This window comes from Delphinus delphis, chromosome Y, assembly GCF_949987515.2.
Source record: "Delphinus delphis chromosome Y, mDelDel1.2, whole genome shotgun sequence".
NCBI lineage: Eukaryota > Metazoa > Chordata > Mammalia > Artiodactyla > Delphinidae > Delphinus > Delphinus delphis.
In genome coordinates, this window is record NC_082705.1 from 3910534 (window position 1) to 3930716 (window position 20183).

The 20183-nt window shown below is 42.7% G+C and overlaps 1 protein-coding gene across 1 annotated transcript in view; it reads left to right on the forward strand.

The window, feature by feature from the left end:
- Positions 1 to 20183, forward strand: part of LOC132419251 (testis-specific Y-encoded protein 2-like) — a 41748-nt gene that overhangs the window by 9524 nt on the left and 12041 nt on the right. Inside the window, exons 6-7 of the mRNA XM_060003239.1 lie at positions 8166 to 8368; positions 10358 to 10376. Of these exons, the coding sequence (XP_059859222.1) occupies positions 8166 to 8368; positions 10358 to 10376 (222 nt within the window). The remainder of the gene's footprint in view (positions 1 to 8165; positions 8369 to 10357; positions 10377 to 20183) is intronic.

Genomic DNA, 20183 nt, shown 5'->3' on the forward strand with positions numbered 1-20183 from the left:
GCCCCGCCCACCAGAAAGACAAGATCCAGCCTCATCCACCAGAACACAGGCACCAGTCCCCTCCACCGCGAAGCCTACACAACCCACTGAACCAACCTTACCCACTGGGGGCAGACACCAGAAGCAATGGGAACTATGAACCTGCAGCCTGAGAAAAGGAGACCCCAAACACAGTAAGATAAGCAAAATGAGAAGACAGAGACATACACAGCAGATGAAGGAGCAAAGTAAAACCCCACCAGACCAAACAAATGAAGAGGGAATAGGCAGTCAACCTGACAAAGAACTCAGAGGAATGACAGTAAAGACGATCCGAGATCTTGGAAATAGAATGGAGAATATACAAGAAACCTTTAACAAGGACCTAGGAGAACTAAAGTGCAAGCAAACAATGATGAACAACACAATAAATGAAACTGAAAATTCTCTAGAAGGAATCAATAGCAGAATAACTGAGGCAGAAGAACGGAGAAGTGACCTGGAAGATAAAATAGTGGAAATAACTGCCACAGAGCAAAATAAAGAAAAAAGAATGAAAAGAATTGAGGACAGTCTCAGAGACCTCTGGGACAACATTAAACGCAACAACATTCGAATTATACGGGTCCCAGAACAAGAAGAGAAAAAGAAAGGGACTGAGAAAATATTTGAAGAGATTATAGTTGAAAACGTCCCTAATATGGGAAAGGAAATAGTCAAGTCCAGGGAGCGCAGAGAGTCCCAGATAGGATAAATCCAAGGAGAAAAAACGCCAAGACACATATTAATCAAACTATCAAAAAAGAAATACAAAGAAAAAAATATTAAAACAGCAAGGGAAAAGCAGCAAATAACATACAAGGGAATCCCTGTCAGGTTAACAGCTGACCTTTCAGCAGAAACTCTGCAAGGCAGAAGGGAGTGGCAGGACATATTTAAAGTGATGAAAGGGAAAAAACTACAATTGCGATTACTCTACCCAGCAAGGATCTCATTCAGATTCGACGGAGAAATTAAAACCTTTACAGACAAGCAAAAGCTAAGAGAATTCAGCACCACCAAACCAGTTTTACAACGAATGATAAGGGAACTTCTCTAGGCAGGAAACACAAGAGAAGGAAAAGACCCACAATAACAAACCCAAAACAATTAAGAAAATGGTAACAGGAACACACATATCGATCAGTACCTTAAATGTAAATGGATTAAATGCTCTAATCAAAAGACACAGACTGGCTGAATGGATACAAAAACAAGACCCATATATATGCTGTCTTTACAAGAGACCCGCTTCAGACCTAGGGACACAGACAGACTGAAAGTGAGGGGATGGAAAAAGATATTCCACGCAAATGGAAAGCAAAAGAAAGCTGGAGTAGGAATTCTCATGTCACACAAAATAGACTTTAAAATAAAGACTATTTTTCTTTCAGTAAAGTTACATGTACCTTTATTATATTAATATATACACTACCAAATGTAAAATAAAGACGATTACCAGAGACAAAGAAGAACACTACCTAGTGATCAATCCAAGAGGAAGATATAACAGTTGTAAATATTTACACACCCAACATAGGAGCCCCTCAAAACCTAAGGCAAACGTTAACAGCCATGAAAGGGGAAATTGACAGTAACAGAGGACAGGCATCTGTGTTCCTCCCAATCCCCCTAGTCTGTTCTAATGGCAGGTAACTAAGATCACTGGGGCACAAGACCATCTGATCTAGAACATTTAGGAGGCTCCTTTTGTCTCTATTAGGGATCTTTACCAGCATGCATCTCTGAAAAAGGAATTTTTTTAGGCAGAAAACACTCATTGGAAATACAGTTCAGCCAGTTGGCCTATTATATGCTATAGTATTTTCTTACAGGGAAACAGGCAAAGAGTACCTGAAATGCTCACCAAGCAATAAAATAAGACTTCCACTATCTATCTGATTGAAACTTTGTATTTTCGTAAAACTGTACAGCCCAGGAGACCTGTGAGGACAAATACAAACTATGAATGACGGGCTTAATTCTCCTCCATTAAATAATAAGGAGAGAGGTTTCCACCTCTGCCTTTTGCTCAGAGCAATTATTTTAGAAAACTTGTCGTTAAGTACTCTCTCCTCTTTTTGAAATGTGTATAAATCTTTCGGATGGGACTTTTCTCAGCTTTGTGACCCAGAAGTGTCCTTCTCAAGGACCTGGGGACTATCTCTTTGAAACAAAACCAGGAAGGGAGAGGGAGCCCATCTCCCAGGCTCTGTGGGAGGTGAGGGGCTGAGCTTCTGTAGGCTCCTGGCCCCAACCTGCAAACCTACCTCTCGTCACAAAGACAGGAGCGGTTCGTCTTTCCTCTGGACGAAGCTGATTAGCTACCACAGACGGTCCCTGCAATTCGCAGGTCAACTCGGGATGGCTGTGTATGTGTATAGTACACGCTGCTGCCAGGTCTTGCTGAGGCCTAGTCAGTGCTCATCTTGAGAACATTCACAGAAGGAGCTCTAGCTGCCTGGCCACATAAAAGGGTGAGATTTTCCTTCTGTCTTTGCCTCTCTTGGCGAATTCCCTGTGGTGTGCACCACATTCTGATTTAACACTTATCTGATGATAAAACTGCTGTCTTTCTCTTCTGCTTTGTGGAGAGGTTTGCTGGGGGTTGGGAGGAGATTTGTGTTTTAAGTATATTTCCCAAATGAACCTCAAATCCTTTGTGGAATAGGTGAAATACAGAAACATAAGCTACTATATACATAAGCACTGACTATACCTACGTACACTCAGATATTCTTTGTAAGAGTCAAAATCATATTTATTGCTAATTTCCTTTTCATCTACTGCAATGAAAACTATGTTAAATTTTTATAGCATATGCTAGTCATTAAATTTCCACTGGCTATGTCATCTATTCTCTAGGCTACAAAAAAATTATACGGTAATTTATTGACAAATAAAAGTGTGGAGCAAATGTATTACGTATTTGACACTAATGGAACTATTATTCCCTGTTCATCACACAAACGCATCCCAGGAACTCCACCATCTGATTTCTAGGGTTTCCAGGAGCTTATCCCGGTTAGTTACGTTCACAAATTGTGCTTGCATCTGTGCTTTTAATGTAGATTTAGAAAAAAATAGCTCTATTATAAATCTTCAGGGGCTTCCCTGGTGGCGCAGTAACAGTGGTTGGGAGTCCGCCTGCCGATGCAGGGGACGCAGGTTCGTGCCCCAGTCCGGGAGGACTCCACATGCCGCGGAGCAGCTGGGCCCATGAGCCATAGCCGCTGAGCCTGCGCGTCCGGGGCCTGTGCTCCGCAGTGGGAGAGGCCACAACAGTGAGAGGCCCGCGTACCGCAAAAAAAAAAAAAAAACAAAAAAAACTTCAAAACATGGCTTCTTATTTTCTTTGTGTAAAATGCTACCAGCGGGGCTTCCCTGGTGGCTCAGTGGTTGAGAGTCCGCATGCCGATGCAGGGGACGCGGGTTCGTGCCCCAGTCCGGGAAGATCGCGCATGCCGCGGAGCGGCTGGGCCCGCGAGCCATGGCCGCTGAGCCTGCGCGTCCGGAGCCTGTGCCCCGCAACGGGAGAGGCCACAACAGTGAGAGGCCCGCGTACCGCAAACAAACAAACAAAAATGCTACGAGCAAAGGAGAAATACCTTCAAAATGATGGAGTTAATTCATCCATTTGTTCCCTTATTTTAAAATATATATAAAGGTTGCTAGGCATTAGGAATAACAAGAGGAAATGTCTCCTGTCCTCAGAGTGAGCACAGTTCCTTGGGGGAAAATGCAACCTCTAAAGTGTCAACTAAAATTGATGTGATCTATGGGAAGTAGAGGAAGAAACCAGCCTGGTTCAGTGAGGGAAGCCTGTGCAATTTCAGATGGAATAATTTTGAAGTGACCCTAACAGTATGAAGTGGTTTTACTTGAATAAAAGAGAGGGACGACCCTCTCTATTAACATTCTATTTTTACAATACCAACAGAAATGTAAACTAGGTTATTTCTAGTACTGCTCTGACGGACAGTCTTATTCTGAGGGTTCCATATTGACTTGCGCTTCAACTCCTGTCTTCAAGGCTCTCTGCGGAGGGGGCGTGCTCACCGTGCCCGGGGGATGCCCCCAGATGCGGGACCACCCGGCTCTTCCATCTTCCTTGGGAAAGCCTGGCCTTCACCCCAGAATCCCACACTGTTCAGAGACTTTGTGCTCATTAACTTCTTAATCTGGTCCATTCTAATAACGCAAAGCAGTTTTACTTAATTATTATTCTGAAAGTCCAGTTAAGAATTTAATCATTTCTAAGCAAATCACTTAAATACTAGTGGGACTAACCATGGTGCAGCACTTAACGAATTACTTGGTCTCTCTCTGTAGGAATATTATTTAGTCAGAATTGGACATCTCCTTTCTCTCAGCCAGCCCTCCTCTTAAACGACAATGGTTTTAAAATTCCAATTTTATGACGTAGTTTACCACTCTGCACTGGCATTATAAGAGGCATTTTCTAAATTAAGTGTCTGAGGTCTTTTCCATGCCGCTCAACTCGGAAACTCAGAGTTTGAGCTTATGGGTAGATGTACGATTGTATACTGGATATTTTGGAGAGACAGTCCTCCAAGATTTCTACTAAAGTGTACCTGTTTCTTTGGACAACTGGAATTGCCCTCCTCTACTTCTGATAAGTACTACACCCTATTAATTTTATATATTTAAACATTTTTTCCCTCCTATACTGAGTGTTAGCTGGAAGGTAGGAAACTCGCTCCTGATTTAGGAAAAGGAGACATTCTAGTCCTATTCAGTGCTCTATAACTTGTCCTAAAATTTCCATCTCTGTATCTATCTGCCTTTCTAACTACCTACCTATTTATTTTTTTCCTTTTCTTCCTTCTTCTCCTCTTCCTCCTTCTTGTCTCTTTTTCTGTCTCTGTCTTTGTCTTTATCTCAGACACACACACACACACACACACACACACACACACACACACACACTCCTCATGTATATCTGGGGAAGATGCTGATGAGATTGCTATTCTTTACAACCCCTAAGTCTGTAGAGATGTCAATCTTTAAAAGACAGTGTGCGATCTCTCCTTTGAGAACCTGACACCCTTCTGGGAAAGCAGTATACTTGCTGCTTAGTGGTGATGAGATGTCCCAGAAGCTACTAAAACCTGACTCCTGTGTTTTTTCTTGAGAAATTTAATCATCAACACAATTGCTAATTCAAACCCTGTAAGTTGTCCTTCATTTTATGTTACAGGAATGTTTAAAGCCAATAAATTGAAGTCACAGGTGCTCCACTCTCAGAGTTATTAAACATAAAAACTCTTTTATGTCCCTGAAGAGTCTGCTGAATTCATTGTACTAAGTACTTGCTTGCAGTCCTGGAAATGAAGGGCAAAATTGTATCAATTGGTGGGTGTGGATTTGTGGGTCCAAGTCCATTTATCTGGTAGAAAACTGATCCTGTCTTTATTTAAAGTCTTAATATCTTGTTCATCATGTATTCTGCATCACTTCTGAGTTTTTAAAATAGTGCATTAAATATTATTCACCTCGATTACTGAATTTTTTTGGTGCACCCCTAAATTCTGTATCCAATGTAACAGCCTCACTTGCCACCCTGTCCCAGTCCGGCAGGACAACCTGACGTTAGTTTAAGTGCTGAAGTGATTGAGGACTTCACTCTTGCTTTTCTCTTGCTTTGTTTTTTTACATAGTAAGTAGTGTTAAGGGTATGAACACGATAAATCGCCACTAACAGAGAAATATCGATAGAGACATAAAATGTGTCCTTGCTTTTATGTGCAAAATATCCAAACCCTGGATGGGTATATTCTGGTCCATCTCAGTTTTTTGGTGTACATTTAAGTTTAACCACGTTAAAAATACTGATAAAAAGTGGCAAGTTGTGATAAAATACAAATGAAGTGAGTCAATGCATTAAGGGCATATTCCAGCTTTATCGCACTCTATCCACATGATCCCAACACCTTTAAACCTCAGCCATGCCATCCCCTTGTGGGGACAATACATATCAATTTTGTGAAGAAGGTTTTCATCCACGATAAAATAAAAGCAAGCGTAATGAGGTAGGAAGTGTGGACTAGGTTATATTTAAGAAGAGAATATGAGTACGTTACAATCTGTGATGTACAAAGTTCTATAGGTATTAGTCATTCGTTTTTCAGTTTTCACACCAGAGGTAAAACCTGGAGGCGGCGGCTGTGCCCCCGTCAGGAGTGTGGCGTGTGGACTCTACTCTCTGAATTACTCCAAGCCCACTCAGCCTGGTCACCCAAGGATCCCCGCATGAGACCACCTGCTTGCTTTTTGTTTCTTGTCTCCATGGCTCAGTGCTTTACTGCCAGAGAGACATGGGATTCCTCCTTTTCTTTTTCTGCTTCACGGAGACAATTGCCAGTGACAGAAACCCAGGAAAACTTAGCACAAAGCACAAAACCGAGTCTAAAACTCCCAGAGGGGAACTTTCTAAAAGGCCATTAAGTTTCCTAAATGATAACGTAAGTGTGAAAAACCTCATAGGTTGGTGCTTTCCGTTTCCTGACATGTAAAAATGGTAATAATCATCACAGCCAGTGAACGACACTGACAAATGACACTCCTATAGTCTCTCTTAGTTCTAAGCTCATTCACATGTGTCGTTTCATCTTTGTCCTCGCAAGGAACTTGTCAGATTTCCATCTCAACGTCCTCATGCGAGTGAGGATAATGTCAAAAAACTTACAGAGAGACTGTGACTTACTCGAGATCACCAAAAAGAAATCTGAATTTAAGGTTCCTGTATCTTAGTCCTTTTCTATTGCAACCACGCCTCGCTGTTTTACTTAAAATTACGTTCATTTAAATAACTGCTTCAGTAAAATGAAATGTTACAAGACTAGGAACCTTTGTAGGCCAGGTTAGACAGTGCTCTAAACACTTAACCTACGTTATGGTTTGGTCTGACCATTACAAATTCCGTACACTGCGGGCTTCGTTCTGGAGGTGTAACTTACACACAGCTTACATTAGCGTCAGGGGTACACGGTAATGCCTCGACATCGGTATACACTGTGAAATCACCACCAGAATAAGCCTAGTTAAAGTCTGTCACGACACACAGGTGCACTTTTCTTCCTGCAGTGAGACCGTGTTTCATTCAGTGTTACTGAGAAGTAACTGACGTCCGCCACTGCGTTAAGTCTACGGTGTGCGCAGCACATGGTTTGATTTAATGGTGAGAACCGCCCCGTAGAGTTCCAATACTACGCAGCACAGTATTGCTAGCCGTGGTCACTGTGCGGGACATCACATCCCAGGGCTTCTTTCTGTCACAACTAGAAGTTTGCACCTTCCGACCCCTTTTCCCCTATCTCCTCCACGCCCCGCCCCCACCTCTGGCGACCACCACTCCGTTCTCTGCATCTAGGAGCTGGTTTTCTGTCTGTCTGTGGCCTGGATCCCACGGAGAAGAGAGGCCGTGTGCTCTTTGTCTTCGTCTGGCTACTTTCACTCACCCTACGGCCCTCCAGGTCCATCCGCCGTCACACGTGGCGGCACGCCCTCCTTTTTCACGGCTGAGTGGCACCCATCGTGCGCGCGTGAGCGCCCCTCCTCTGTATCCGCTCTCCGCTCACGGACCCGCAGGGGCCCCCGCCGCGCCTACTGCGAAGAGCGCTGGGGTGAATGCGCCGCTGCAGACACCTGGCTGAGTCGGTGCTGACCCTGAGGGTTTGCCCAGCCCCGTCAGTGGCCCCAGGGGCACGGTCTCGTGAGCACCAGACTCCGGCTGACCCTCAGGCGCAAGCTCTGCACGGAGGCAAATGTAGGCAGTCCTGTGGGACCTCAAGCCTCAGCCCCTTCGGCCACCAGGGTCCGGCCGTGTCCCCCGGTGGCAGTTAAAACTGGGGCCACAGCCACTGACGTAAATCCGGGGTCACCGACGTAAATCCGGGGGTCAGCGACGAAAATCCAGGTTCAGCGATGTAAACCCGCGGTCAGCCACATAAATCCGGGGCCTCAGGCATAAAACCGGGGTCAGTGACGTAAATCCGGGGGTCACTGACATAAAACTGAGGTCACTGACGTAAAACCGGGCCTCCAGAGGTAAAGCCGGGGCCTCAGCCGTAAAGCCGGCGCCACGGACATAAAACTGGGGTCGCTGACGTAAAACGGGGCCTCAGATGTAAAACCAGGGCCTCAGGCGTGAAGCCAGGGCTGCAGACGCCTGTCAAGCCCAGGCGGAGTCCCTGGTGTGCTGGGCGGCGCGGGGGCCGCAGGAGGCCCGGCTCTGACCCCGAGGACACCAGGCCGCCCTGTGCGCCTCAGGCCACAGCCCTGCCCCTCCGGCGTCTCCGGGTCCCCATCGCCCCGCAGCAGCCAGGCGGTGAGTCCCCGGGCCTCTGAGAGCGGCTTCCGGGGGCCTTGTGGGCCCGGCCCTGGCGGTTCTCAGAGCCAGGGGTTCCGGGGCTGCACGCGGGAGGAGGTCTTAGAAGTCGGGGTGCCGCGTGTGGGGTTCAAACCCTGCTCTTCAGGGAGCAGCCCAGGGTTATGGAGAGCCCGCGTCCCAGAGTAGGCATCGCTCAGCCGGGTTTCGGGGGTTTTCAGAGGAAGTGGTTCCAAGTGTAGCTGTAGATCCCGTATTTGCGGGGTGCAGGGGAGCGAGTTCAGCATCCTCCTCGGTCCCCATCCTGAACGTGAACCCTGTGGTTCTCATTTACCCGACATTACAGATCAGGAAACCGAAGCCCAGAGAAATTCCGATTTTCGCTCGTAGTCACTCACGGTGAACAGGGACTCGTGGACTCAAGAGTCAGGCAGCCCAGGACCCCATGCCATCCTGCCTCCCAGGAAGCTGCGCAGACACTCACTGCTTCGATGCAGTGCGACTGCATTCCTGCTCATGCACCGGTCTGCACAGGGGCTTGCGCAAAAAACCACAGACTGGGTGGGTGGTTTCCAGGCCAGAGGCGTGTTTCCTCGTAGTTCTGGGAGCTGGAAAGCTACGATGGAGGTGTTGGCTATTGTGGCTTGTGATGAGGGGCCCCTTCCTGGCTTGTAGGTGGGTGGCTGCCTGCCTACTGCTCACGCGGCCTTTTCCAAGCGCAGAAGAACGGAGAGAGGGGTGTCTCTCCTCCGCCTCTTACCGTCTTAGGGCCCCACCCTTACGAGTTCCTTTAATCATAATCACCTCCTACGAGCCCTGTCTTCAGACACTGTTGCCTTGGGTGTTAGGGCTGCAACATAAGAGTTTTCGGGGGACACAGTTCCGTCCAGGGCATATTAGCAAGCACAAAAATAAATGATTACTAGATATTTGGAACCCTTTGCAATTCTGTGCCTTATGTTTCTGAGGGGCTGCACTGTCTTCCTTTCCGTATTGCATATTAATTTCTCATTGCTTCTGTAACAAACTACCACAAATTCGGTGGCTTAAAACAACGTAAATTTATTATCCTGCAGTTTTAGGGATCAGAGGTCTGGAGTCAAGGTGTTGGCAGGACTTTGTTCCCTCAGGAAGCTTCAGAGAGCGTGCGCTTCCTTGCCTTTTCCGGCTTCTGGAGCCGCCCTGCATTCCTTATCCCGTGGCCCCTTGCCCCACGCAGTGTCTTCCCCACACTGCGTCTCTCTGACAGTCCTCTTCTGTAGTCGGATCTCCCTTTGCCCTGAAGGACAGTTGCCATTCTGCTGGGTCTGCCTGACTAATCCAGGGCTCTGCCATCTCAATATCCTTAACTTAGTCACATCTTCACTTTTACCACGTAACATAATGTATTCACCGGTTCCAGGGATTTGGATGTCCGTGTCTTTGGGGGGCCATTACTTCGCCTGCCACGTGGTGAGTACTACATTGAAGCAAACTGCTTTCTAATATCATTATGCTATGCTAATCGATAAATTACTAACTTAATATTCTAAAGTTAGAGTCACATATGTTTCAGCTTACTAAAGTGGCAAATGGTAGGCACACCTTGGAAGACACACTTACAAGGAGATATTTCAGTTTCTCATATAATTAGCCTATTTTCCTTGGAAATCAAATCAGGACTTGCCAGTTGTTGAAATGGGCTATCACCAGAATCATTTACTTTCTCAATAATTTAAAAGTATGTGGTGAACTAACATGTGCTTAAAGATCCTGAGTCTGAGTAAACAATTTGTTAAGATCCCTTCTAAAATTCTTCTCATGGTTTGTTGAGGATACAGATAGATGGTCAGTTACTTTCTGCAGCATTTCTCCTCTGATATGGGATATACTTGGGAAGCATCTCTTAGGGTTAATGTTGAAAGTGTTGCTTATTTATTCTAAGTATTCTGCACCTATTTCTAACAAAACACTTTCCTTTGAATTCTGTGTCAGTTTTATCTTCTTCAGTGTACTTGAAAATTGCCAGGTAAGTCCAGCAACTTCATCAGCCTTCATCCTCCTCCTTAAGAGTAACGAAAGGAAGGATTCTTACTTAATTTGGGGAGTACCCTTCGGGGAATTTCATTGGCTAGGTTATTATGTAAGTGGATGAAAGATACTACATGAAGATTGGCCACTGCCCAACTAGAGGAAAGAAAAGAGTTCATCGTAAGCCTGCCTTAAGGCCTTCACAAGAAAACTACTAGGTACCTATAACCATAGAGAGTGAGTCATGTCAGAGAATCTCATAGCTGAGATTCGTTTGTTTGTTTGTTTGTTTTCCTTGAAATCTGCACTCCCTGCCCGCAGAGGGAAGTCTGTACTTGTCGGTGAGGCATCAGGGTCGTTCTCAGTAGGTTTTCAAAATATATTGGATTTAGGAGCCGAATCACTTGCCTCCTCCCCATGCCCCCAGCGCCCCTCACCCCTGCTCCAGAGTCTTCTCGGTGCCTTCCTGATATTCAGCACTTAGCCCCTCTCTTGATTTTTAGGAAAACTCTAGGTTAGTTCTAAACCCCAAATGTTTAAACCGAGCCTCCTCCGTCTAGCTCACCCCCAGACATCCTACAGATGGTTTTGTTTTGCTTTTGGTCCCAAGTCTGTGGTCCTTGGACACGTGCTCTTGGTGACCAGTTATCTGGTCCTTCATGTTTCAAGCTCCATTAATATCTCATTTCCAGAAAGCGCCATTCATAACTAGGTGTCATAAATGATTAACTCCAACAGATAGTCATGGCTATCTGATACATACATAATTTTTTTTTAACATCCTGAATCTCATTCTGATGAAGTACAGTAAATAATTCAGCTCCCATGGTCGAACGTTGAGAGTGAGCTCAGTTAGATGAATGAAGCTTGAAGATAAATACAATTCCATTAACAGAAGTTTATAATAATGATTTATCTAAACGTCTATTTGAAACGAAACAAAAAGCACTTGGGGTGGTGTCAGCAGGAAGTGCATATAGAATCGCAAAGTCAGTTCTGGGCCCCTCGTCTCTTAAACACGTGCAGCCCATCGACAGAAGCAGGAATGTAGAGATATCCACGTTCCTTTCTCGATCCTACTCTGAAGTCAGCAGGGTGGGATGCATGGCAGAAATTTTGAGGATGCTTTAAATGTTGAGTAATCTCCGTACATCTCATGTCTTCTTGGTCTTTGTCATTTGTTCTCAAAATGACAACATTTGTTCTCATTTGCACCAAAATACGTAATTCTGGTAAATTGTGATGTACAGTTGATGCTCGTTAAGCACCATAGGATTGATTGTAGGGTTACAAATCAGTTTTGGATTAGGCAAATTCCTATACAGGGATTCTGCAGGTAGTGAGCATCAACTGTGATTGGTGAATCTCTATGACCACGTTTTCTCTTTGCTCTTGTGTGTGCTTATACGCTCATTTATATGAGGGTTTATCATTGACTATTAGGGAATGATAACGGTGCTGAAAAACATGGATGTGGAACTTGGAAGGCATCCACATGACACAAGAAGTCATTCAGACCCAACTATTAGAAAGAGTGAGTGGGCTCTCAGCAGAATGGCGAGAAATAAAATGAAAAATTGCACTTGCTGCAAAATATAACTACCGGTCATTTATCAGACACTACGAGTGTGATGTGACAGTGTCACGAGTAACCTGGGTTAAAGAGACGATGAGCGACCTGGGTAGCTAGTGCATCTCAGATAAGCAAACTTTGGAGATTAAACAACAACCATGTTTTGGTTGTAGCTCATGACTTCGCGGGTTAGGTATTTGGAGAGAACTCAGCTGGGCCTTTGTGCTCCACTTGGCGCTGAGGGAGGTCTCGCAGCAGTGTGCAGATGGCAGATGGGGTCTGGAGGGTCCAGGGGGCTTCCACTCACAAGTCGGTTGCCCTGGTAAGTGGATGGAAATCTGGATTCAGCTGGTAATGCCCACCTGAGAAGATTCCAAGAGGCCCCAAGGATTCCAGGATTCCAGATGCTGTCAGATTTCTGTGATGTAGACTTGGAGACCCAGAATGTCCCTTCAGTTGGTCAAGCAGCTCAGCGCAGAGAGGAATGTAGCACGCTCTTTCTCTCTCTCTCTCGCTCTCTCTCTCAGTTGCAGAAAAGGCAAAAAGTGCACCCCGTGAAGTTATCCTTTCTACCCTTCAAAGTACCTGTAGTGAACATGCTGTACTTCTGTTGACTTCTACACCCCAAACCAATTAGTGGCAATACATTTACTTTAATGTATTTTAAAAATATCTTCTTAAATCAGGCTTGTTTGCTCATTAATATTTATTTTCTTAATCTAATCACCTAGGGTGAAAATAGAAACTATAAAAAGAAAGGAAATGTAGCTTGTGATGTGCAAATAATAGTATCATTTCCTTAGAAAAGTCCAGAAAGAACAAATAAAAGTTAGCCTCAGTATCAATTAGAGAAGAAAGAAATTTAATTCATGCATGTTAATTGTTTATCACCATTGTAATTGGTAAAGTTAGTTGAATTTCAATACTTTATTTATTGATAGAAAGATGAAAGTCAGAAGGTAGAAACATTTGGAACAGGGTTTTTTCATTTTTCATTTTTTAAACTCCTACTACTGACTGAGGCTATTAAGGGCTTAAAAAAAACCTAAGCTTATAAATGGAGTGGATTTTCCTGTGTACTAATTTTTAAAAAATATTTGGTGTCATACAGTTTTTATAAACTACCTTTATAGTAGTGCTAACAAGTCAATAGCTGGAGTCTTTAGTAGTTAGATCCCATATATTCTGTTGAATTTAAAGTTGTCAGTGTAAGAAAGTTATGTGTTGTAGTGACAGTGAATTAACTGTGGGGATTCTCAGATCTTTTAGGTGGTTTTCAGGCATGGAGACACAAATAATATATTAAGTAAACGAAAAAACAGGAGGTTAAGTTAAATGACAGAGAACTAAGCCAGTAAAATCAAGTTTCCCTGCAGAAGAGTGTGCTCAGCAGCCAGCCAGGAGAATCTGTGAATAGGAAACACATGCACAAGCTTTTCCGTCACCATCGAGGCCCCTCCCCTCGGTAGATGTCGGTTATGTGGGATCCTTCAGTTTTAAACCCAGGAATAAGCTGTAATAAAACATTAATGAAAACCAGTTTGATAAAACAGTAGAGAATTATTATTTGGTTTCTATCATGACAACTTCTCTTACCACAGCAGCGTCTCATATCTTTTGTCTTTATAAAGTTTTGCATGTGTGTAAAAGTAACCCACGCTTATCATAAAATGTAAATGTTGTAAACGTCTGTAACACAGCCAAGTGGAAGCACCACGTGACACTACAAACAGAGGAGTCCCGTCGTCAGTAGTTTGTACCAGGCTCGCGTTTAGTTCCTTTTGTAACGACAGTCGTCCCCAGAGTCAGCCAGGGATCCAGGGTAGAGAAAGGAGGGAGAGCAGCCCTGGAAGAAGGGGACCTGAGTTCCACTTGACTCTCTGTCTTATACCTGCTGTAAGTATGTGGTGATTTCCTGTAAAATGTACTTAGCAGCACCTGAAGTGATGATTCTCAAGTCCTGATCAAGGTCCTTTAACCTCTGAAGAGTCAAAGAGGCCCAGTGAATGGTCTCACCACCCAATACTTTCTCCACATAGCAGAGAGAGACCTCTGAGGACCACTTCAGCTGCCAGCAGACAAGATGCAGAAGACTTTTAACAGACTGACTGAGACACCACCATTGTCCAGTGGTGGCAGCAAGATTTTCTGTGTAGAAGGGTTTAGGGTTGGTATTCTAGCTGGAGCATAGGGGCCAAGGGATGTGAATCAAGCCGCTTCTTCTCAGCAGATCCATTTATTTCACGTAACTGAAGTGTTCATTGCACATAACTTCTAAGGAGTTGATGGAATTACAGGAGGAAGGACCCCATACCCACCCACACCCATCTACAGCTGTAGAATCTAAAGACCTAAAGTAGAGATATATATTTTAAATTTGAGATGAGGCATATTAGTGTATACACAGGATATTCAGTACAGATTGAACATTGTTTTGGTGTGAGTAATGCTATCCACATGGGGCTCTGGGAAATTTTGAGCACAGGGGTATTTGAAGTGAACGGGACCACGCTACCAGAGCAGACAAACCCATTACATTTCCCACTGTGTCCTTTCTACTGTGTAATTCACCTTTCTTTTCTTTCTTAGAAAAAAAGGCAAGGTTGTTAAATTTTATTTTCATCATCAAACACAAGTTAGTTCCATTGGCCTAGAATAAGTGACATCTCAGATAGGTAGGGAGAAGTTATTTGTTCAACCACTATGCTTAAAATGTAAAGTCCTGTGTTTCTATAGGAAAAAGAATTAAGTCAGGCTCCAGAATTGGGACTTAGTTTCTCACCGATCAGTAGGAAACCACATAGGTGGGATCATACTTCAGCTCGTGAACACTTAGAGTCAAACATCATTTCAGAGCTGGGACTTTTTTTTTTCCATATGTGGGACTAATTAGTATATGGGACTAATTTCCATATACTGTCAAGGGCATTGGTGTGTAAAAACTTGGGAAGTATTGGTAGCTGCATGCATTCTGATAAGGTGGGATTGCGGGCAGTGGGAAAGAGAAAGGCTGAGAAGAAGGTAAGCAGGAGTAAATCACAGAGGGTTTCATAGGTTTCAAGAGTTTCTATTAGAGTCTGTGGACAGCGATTCAGAAATTGTGCTGTGTTTAGGAATCAGCTTGTTAATTAAATGGTGCCTCCAGGGTTTCCCTTTAAAAAGTCTAATGAAGTCGATCTGGGTAAGACCCAGAAATGGCTTCGTACTCTTTGAAGGATATATGTTAGTGGAAAGGAGCTAAAAGTTGTACAATCCAGGTCACATAATTTTACATGTTACGTAGCAGAGGGCTGATCCAGTGAAAATATAGATGAAGGCACAATTATATAAGATTTGCCTGTGATAATGTCTGTCAGAAAACAGTGTTCCATGGGTGTCTTGCATCTCTGCACTTCTTGTGAGCAGAAATACCAAGTGCCTTTTTTCTGCTCTATTTTTAAGGAAATTTCTGTAGAGAACATCCTTGGAAAATAGATGCGGTGTCTCCTTCCAGAGTAGAAGGCAGGTTTTCCTGCTGTGGAGTGCAGTAAAGAGAAAGTGTCCCTTGAGATGCTGAGCAGGTCTGCTTGCAGGTTGGGGTTTCCTAACTGTAATACATGCCCACCGTGCATGCCGCAACTGCCTGAGCCGCCTCCGCCCCCAGGAACATGCCATGCATGCTACTGCACCAGCTAACTGTAGCTTGCAGCTAGGATAAAATCTTTGAAACGTCACAGTACTTGACATGTGCTGCTGCGTTTTCATCCTACTCGTAGTTTGTTGAGCTTCTTTGATCTTTACGTTAATTTTTAAATTAATTTGAGAAGACTTGGGCCATTACTACAAAATAGTTTTCTGCTCCTTCCTGCCCTCTTCTTCTGAAACTCCTATTTCACTTATATTGGAGGGCTTGGCACTGAGGCTCTGGTTGTGTTTCTTTTTCCTTCAATATTTGTTTTCCTTTTTTAAAATTTTGACTGGATAACTTCTGTTATCTACTTTCAAGTTCACTGCTTATTTCTTACACCGTCTAAACATCTGACGTTAAGCCCATCCAATAATTTTTTCATTTCGGTTGTTGTACTTCCAACACTAGAATTTCCCTTTGGCTGTTTCTTCTGCTTTCCATTTCTCCCTTGATATTTCTTATTTGTAGAATCATTGTTAGTTTATAGTCCGTTAATATTCAGAACATATTTATAATTGCTGTTTTGACATTTCTTTATACTAAATCCAACACCTAGTCCCACGCAGTCAGTTCCTATTGACTGCTTCGTTTTTATTTTTATTTTTTCCAATATAGCTCACACTTTCCTGATGCTGTAGCTTGTAAATTTTGGTTGAAAACTGACATTCAAGATGAAGTACAGCAAGGACTCTAGATTTTCTCCCATAAAGGCTGCTGAATTTTTTTTTGTAACTTCCCTGAACTTCAGCTACAAAATTAGCGTCTCTCCTGATGTGCAGCTCTTGCCGTGTCCGTTGATTTTATTTATTTGCCCATCTGTTTACTTATTGAGTTTTGCCGACGTCCTTAGAGGTGGTTTCTATCTCTGCGTAGTTCAGTGATCAGTTCCAGTGGTTGGGACAGGAGTTGTGATCAGGCAGCTTTATTTCATAAGGCTTCTAACTTCCGCCAACTGACTTGTCTGTGGGTTGAGAAATATATTCAGATGTGTGGCCGATGCTCAAGTCTCTCTTGGCTTTCACTTATCACAGTGTCTTGGGTCTGCCTCAGGCTTGCATAGGACAGTAGTCAGGAAGAGGTGTGGACAGCATATCTCAGTGCATCTATGGTTTTCCTCCTTCTAGGGTCTTCCTATTAAATCTCTGACTGGATGGCCACTCACCCTGAATACGTAACAGCCAACTTGAGCTACGAAATCTATGTGATTCTCCCCATCTGCTCTGAACTAAATCTGCCACTTTTAGCCAACAAAGCCATGGTTTATGAGTGACCTTTGCCCTGACTCAGTGAGCCACTTCTGGCCCTAAAGCTAGTCCAGTAGCTAGTCCATCCTTCTTTGTTGAATCATTGTTAGTTAGTATATCGTCCTTTAATAGTCTGATGGACTAGCTAGGAATTCTAGGCCATCCAGACTAAGCAGAGAATGCTATGACGGTTGAGCAGGAAAGATACAGACTCACGGACAAAACTTGCCCAAAATTGTAACAGTTTTTTGTTTTTTTTTTAAGAATTAACGCTTCCCAATTTGTTGTCATCTGCATTGGTCGAATGTTAAGGAAACTGAAATAGTTGTTTTTCACATTTTGTCTAGGAATCTACCTGTTTTCTACAAAGGGGAACCAACTAAATTTATTATAACAGCCCAACCAGCAGTGGGCTCACTTATAAAATACCAAGTTAAAGATGTTCAACTGTCATTTTGTAAAAGACTGAGTGAAATTTAGGCAGTCTACATAATTTTAAGAAATTCCATATGTTACCTAACAGTGTAATAGCTGGATCACATGAGAAGTACACTTTAAAATTTTTATTTTTAACTGACAAAGTATTTCTCAGATTGGCTGCATCGTTTTACATTCCCACCAGCAACATATGAGGTTTCCCACATTCTCACCACCCCTTGGTGTTTTCAAACCTGTTTAGTCATTATAGTGGGTATGAAAAGTTCCTCCAAGAAAAACAGGGTAATTGTAGAAACCATCTTATCTGTGTCACCTCTCTCAAGAATCAGAGTCCTGATAGAGATGTTTTCCACTGTATGAAACTGATTTTCATGTATTTTTATGGGTTTTCCAGCTGTTTACAGCAGGAGGGTAAGTTTCATTCCAGTTACTCCACTGGGGCTGATAGCAGAGACTCATAGCTAGAATTTGAACTAAGATTCCCTGGTTCTTTTGGTAGCTTTTCATTTCATTTGTAGGTAATAATACTTAGGAAGCAATAAGCATGCCAGTTACCTTTTGGACTGTGTCAGAGGTGGTTTGTCTAATTGATTGTTTCTACATCATTAGATACAGGCTAACCATGTCTTGTGTTTATTTACTGAGTCTATTATGTTTTATATGGGGTTTTGTTTGTTTGTTTGTATGTCTATGTGGTCCATTTCTTTGCTCCCTTTTTTGAATTTATTTCGCTGTCTTGAGTGTTAGGAGGTCTCCAAACACAGCCTCCACACAGTTCTGCCCCTCTCCTTGTACAAAGACCACTCCTCCCACCAGTAGAGCTTGTGTTCCTTCCCCTAGCAATGTGGCTGAGTATTAAACCACAGTGACTGGGGGTGGATTCTTACGCAGCAATATATAACCCCAAATTTCAGGAATATTTGTATTTTGTTTTCATGTGGACCTTTATATGTTTATAATGTCCTTATTCTCATTTATCCTTTCTTAGTTTTCTACTCATTTATTTATTACCTTTAATTTTCTGACTCCCACCTATTATATTCCCCCCACCCCAAAGACACTCTGTTTCCTGTCTTTCTCTTGAGGATTCTTTTCATTTACAGTTGTGTTATTTCTAAATTGTAAGGACACTTAAGATTATTATACTGTTTTCCTATCCTCATTGCACTTTTCTTTAGTTATATTTTCAATTTAAATATGTTTAGTCCTTGACTAGTTCCTTAACTGGTCCGGTTTGCACCTAATCATCCCATTTCTTGCTGTGTGTAGGACAAGTCAGCGTTCAACTTCTGACAGAAATTCACAGGTATCCTTGACACCACTGATTCAGTAACACATAATATATTCCACTTTTTTTTTTTTTTGCAGAATAACTGGTGATGAATCAGTAGTCACAGGTGTTCCAACACCTTACGTTTTCAAAGACATTTTATACATTTTTGTAAGACTTTTTATGTTCTACATAAATTTTCACCACCATCCTTTGTAATACACAGATTCAACTTTGCATTGTACTGAATCATTGTTTCCTCAACTTCTTTGAAAATAATGTCGACTGTAGTTATATAATAGGCTCTTCATAGACGCTACTTTTTCAGTCATTTCAACCTTGGCATTGACTCCTGGAATAAACAACAAGGTAGTATTGGTAACATCCATTGACTCATAAAGGGCCAAGAAAGTCACTTGAAATTATTTGTCTTGGTATTTATTGACTAATGATAATACTTCCAATGTCATTAACTCATCAAACAACTGTTCTCACCAAAAGACTAATAGTCTTTAAAAAGGCCACTTTACACACATTGCTTCAACTGCTGCAGTCAAATGTAATTATTGATAATTCATCATGGGGACCCTGCTTTCCCTGCTTGACTGGAAAGAGAATCACTCAGAAAATTACTTTATTGCAGCCTTAATTTATTATTATTTTGTATTTGTGAAGGAATTCTGTCCTGATGTTAGACTGCTTTATACATTTAGTAATTTTTCTGAATGCTGCTTTTCTGTGAGGTGGAAAGAGTGGGTTGAATGTATAATCTGATAATGTTGGTGTATATTGTATTATTTTAGCCCAAGTATAGTGTCATTACATAATAAACACAATGTTTACCATCTATTTTATTAAGAAAATAGTGCATACTCCATAATGCCTGAAAAATCATGAGAATCAAAGTTTACTTTTTTCTTCTTTTCTTCCTTTGACCTAATGGGACCTTTAGTTTCCCCACTATCTGATGATCTTGTTTGTCACTTTTCAGAGCCCCTTCAGCATAAGAAAGGGATCTAACAATCATTCAGCCTCTTTGATTATGTTGTGTAGCTCTTTTATGTGCGGCTTTCTTAATTCACTTGATTCGTCTGGGACTGGTAGATATCGTGTCTCCTTCTGTTGTTTTGACCACCTCAAAACTTTGTGTTTTCTCTAGTTTTTGCTTCGAGGAAGTTGTGTCTTTCATTTGTGGCACAGGGAGCATTAACCTTTTGTATGTGCTTTGCATACTTTAGATTTTTAAATGTCTCTCTCTGGTCTGGATCTGCCTTGGCTTGAATCAAAAGCATATTCCTTGCGTTGGTTTTTGTTTGCCTTTGTCTATCTTTTCACCTATATCCTTTTTTAAATCACTTTGCTTGAGTGCAGGGAACATTGAGTGGAATTTTGTTGATGACAAAAACGAAAAGCCTTTTTTCTTCTATAAACTTACATTTATTGTTGTGGCAGATATTTAAAATCCGAGTTTTCTTGCTTTAGATGTCTGTGACTCTGTGTGTGTGTGTGTAAAACTGTTGTGGTGCGCCCATCTCCGTGTTAGTGGTGCCAAGGAGAGTCTAGTATTAGGTTCGTACCTGACAAACACTTGATGAGTAGAGGAATGGATGTTT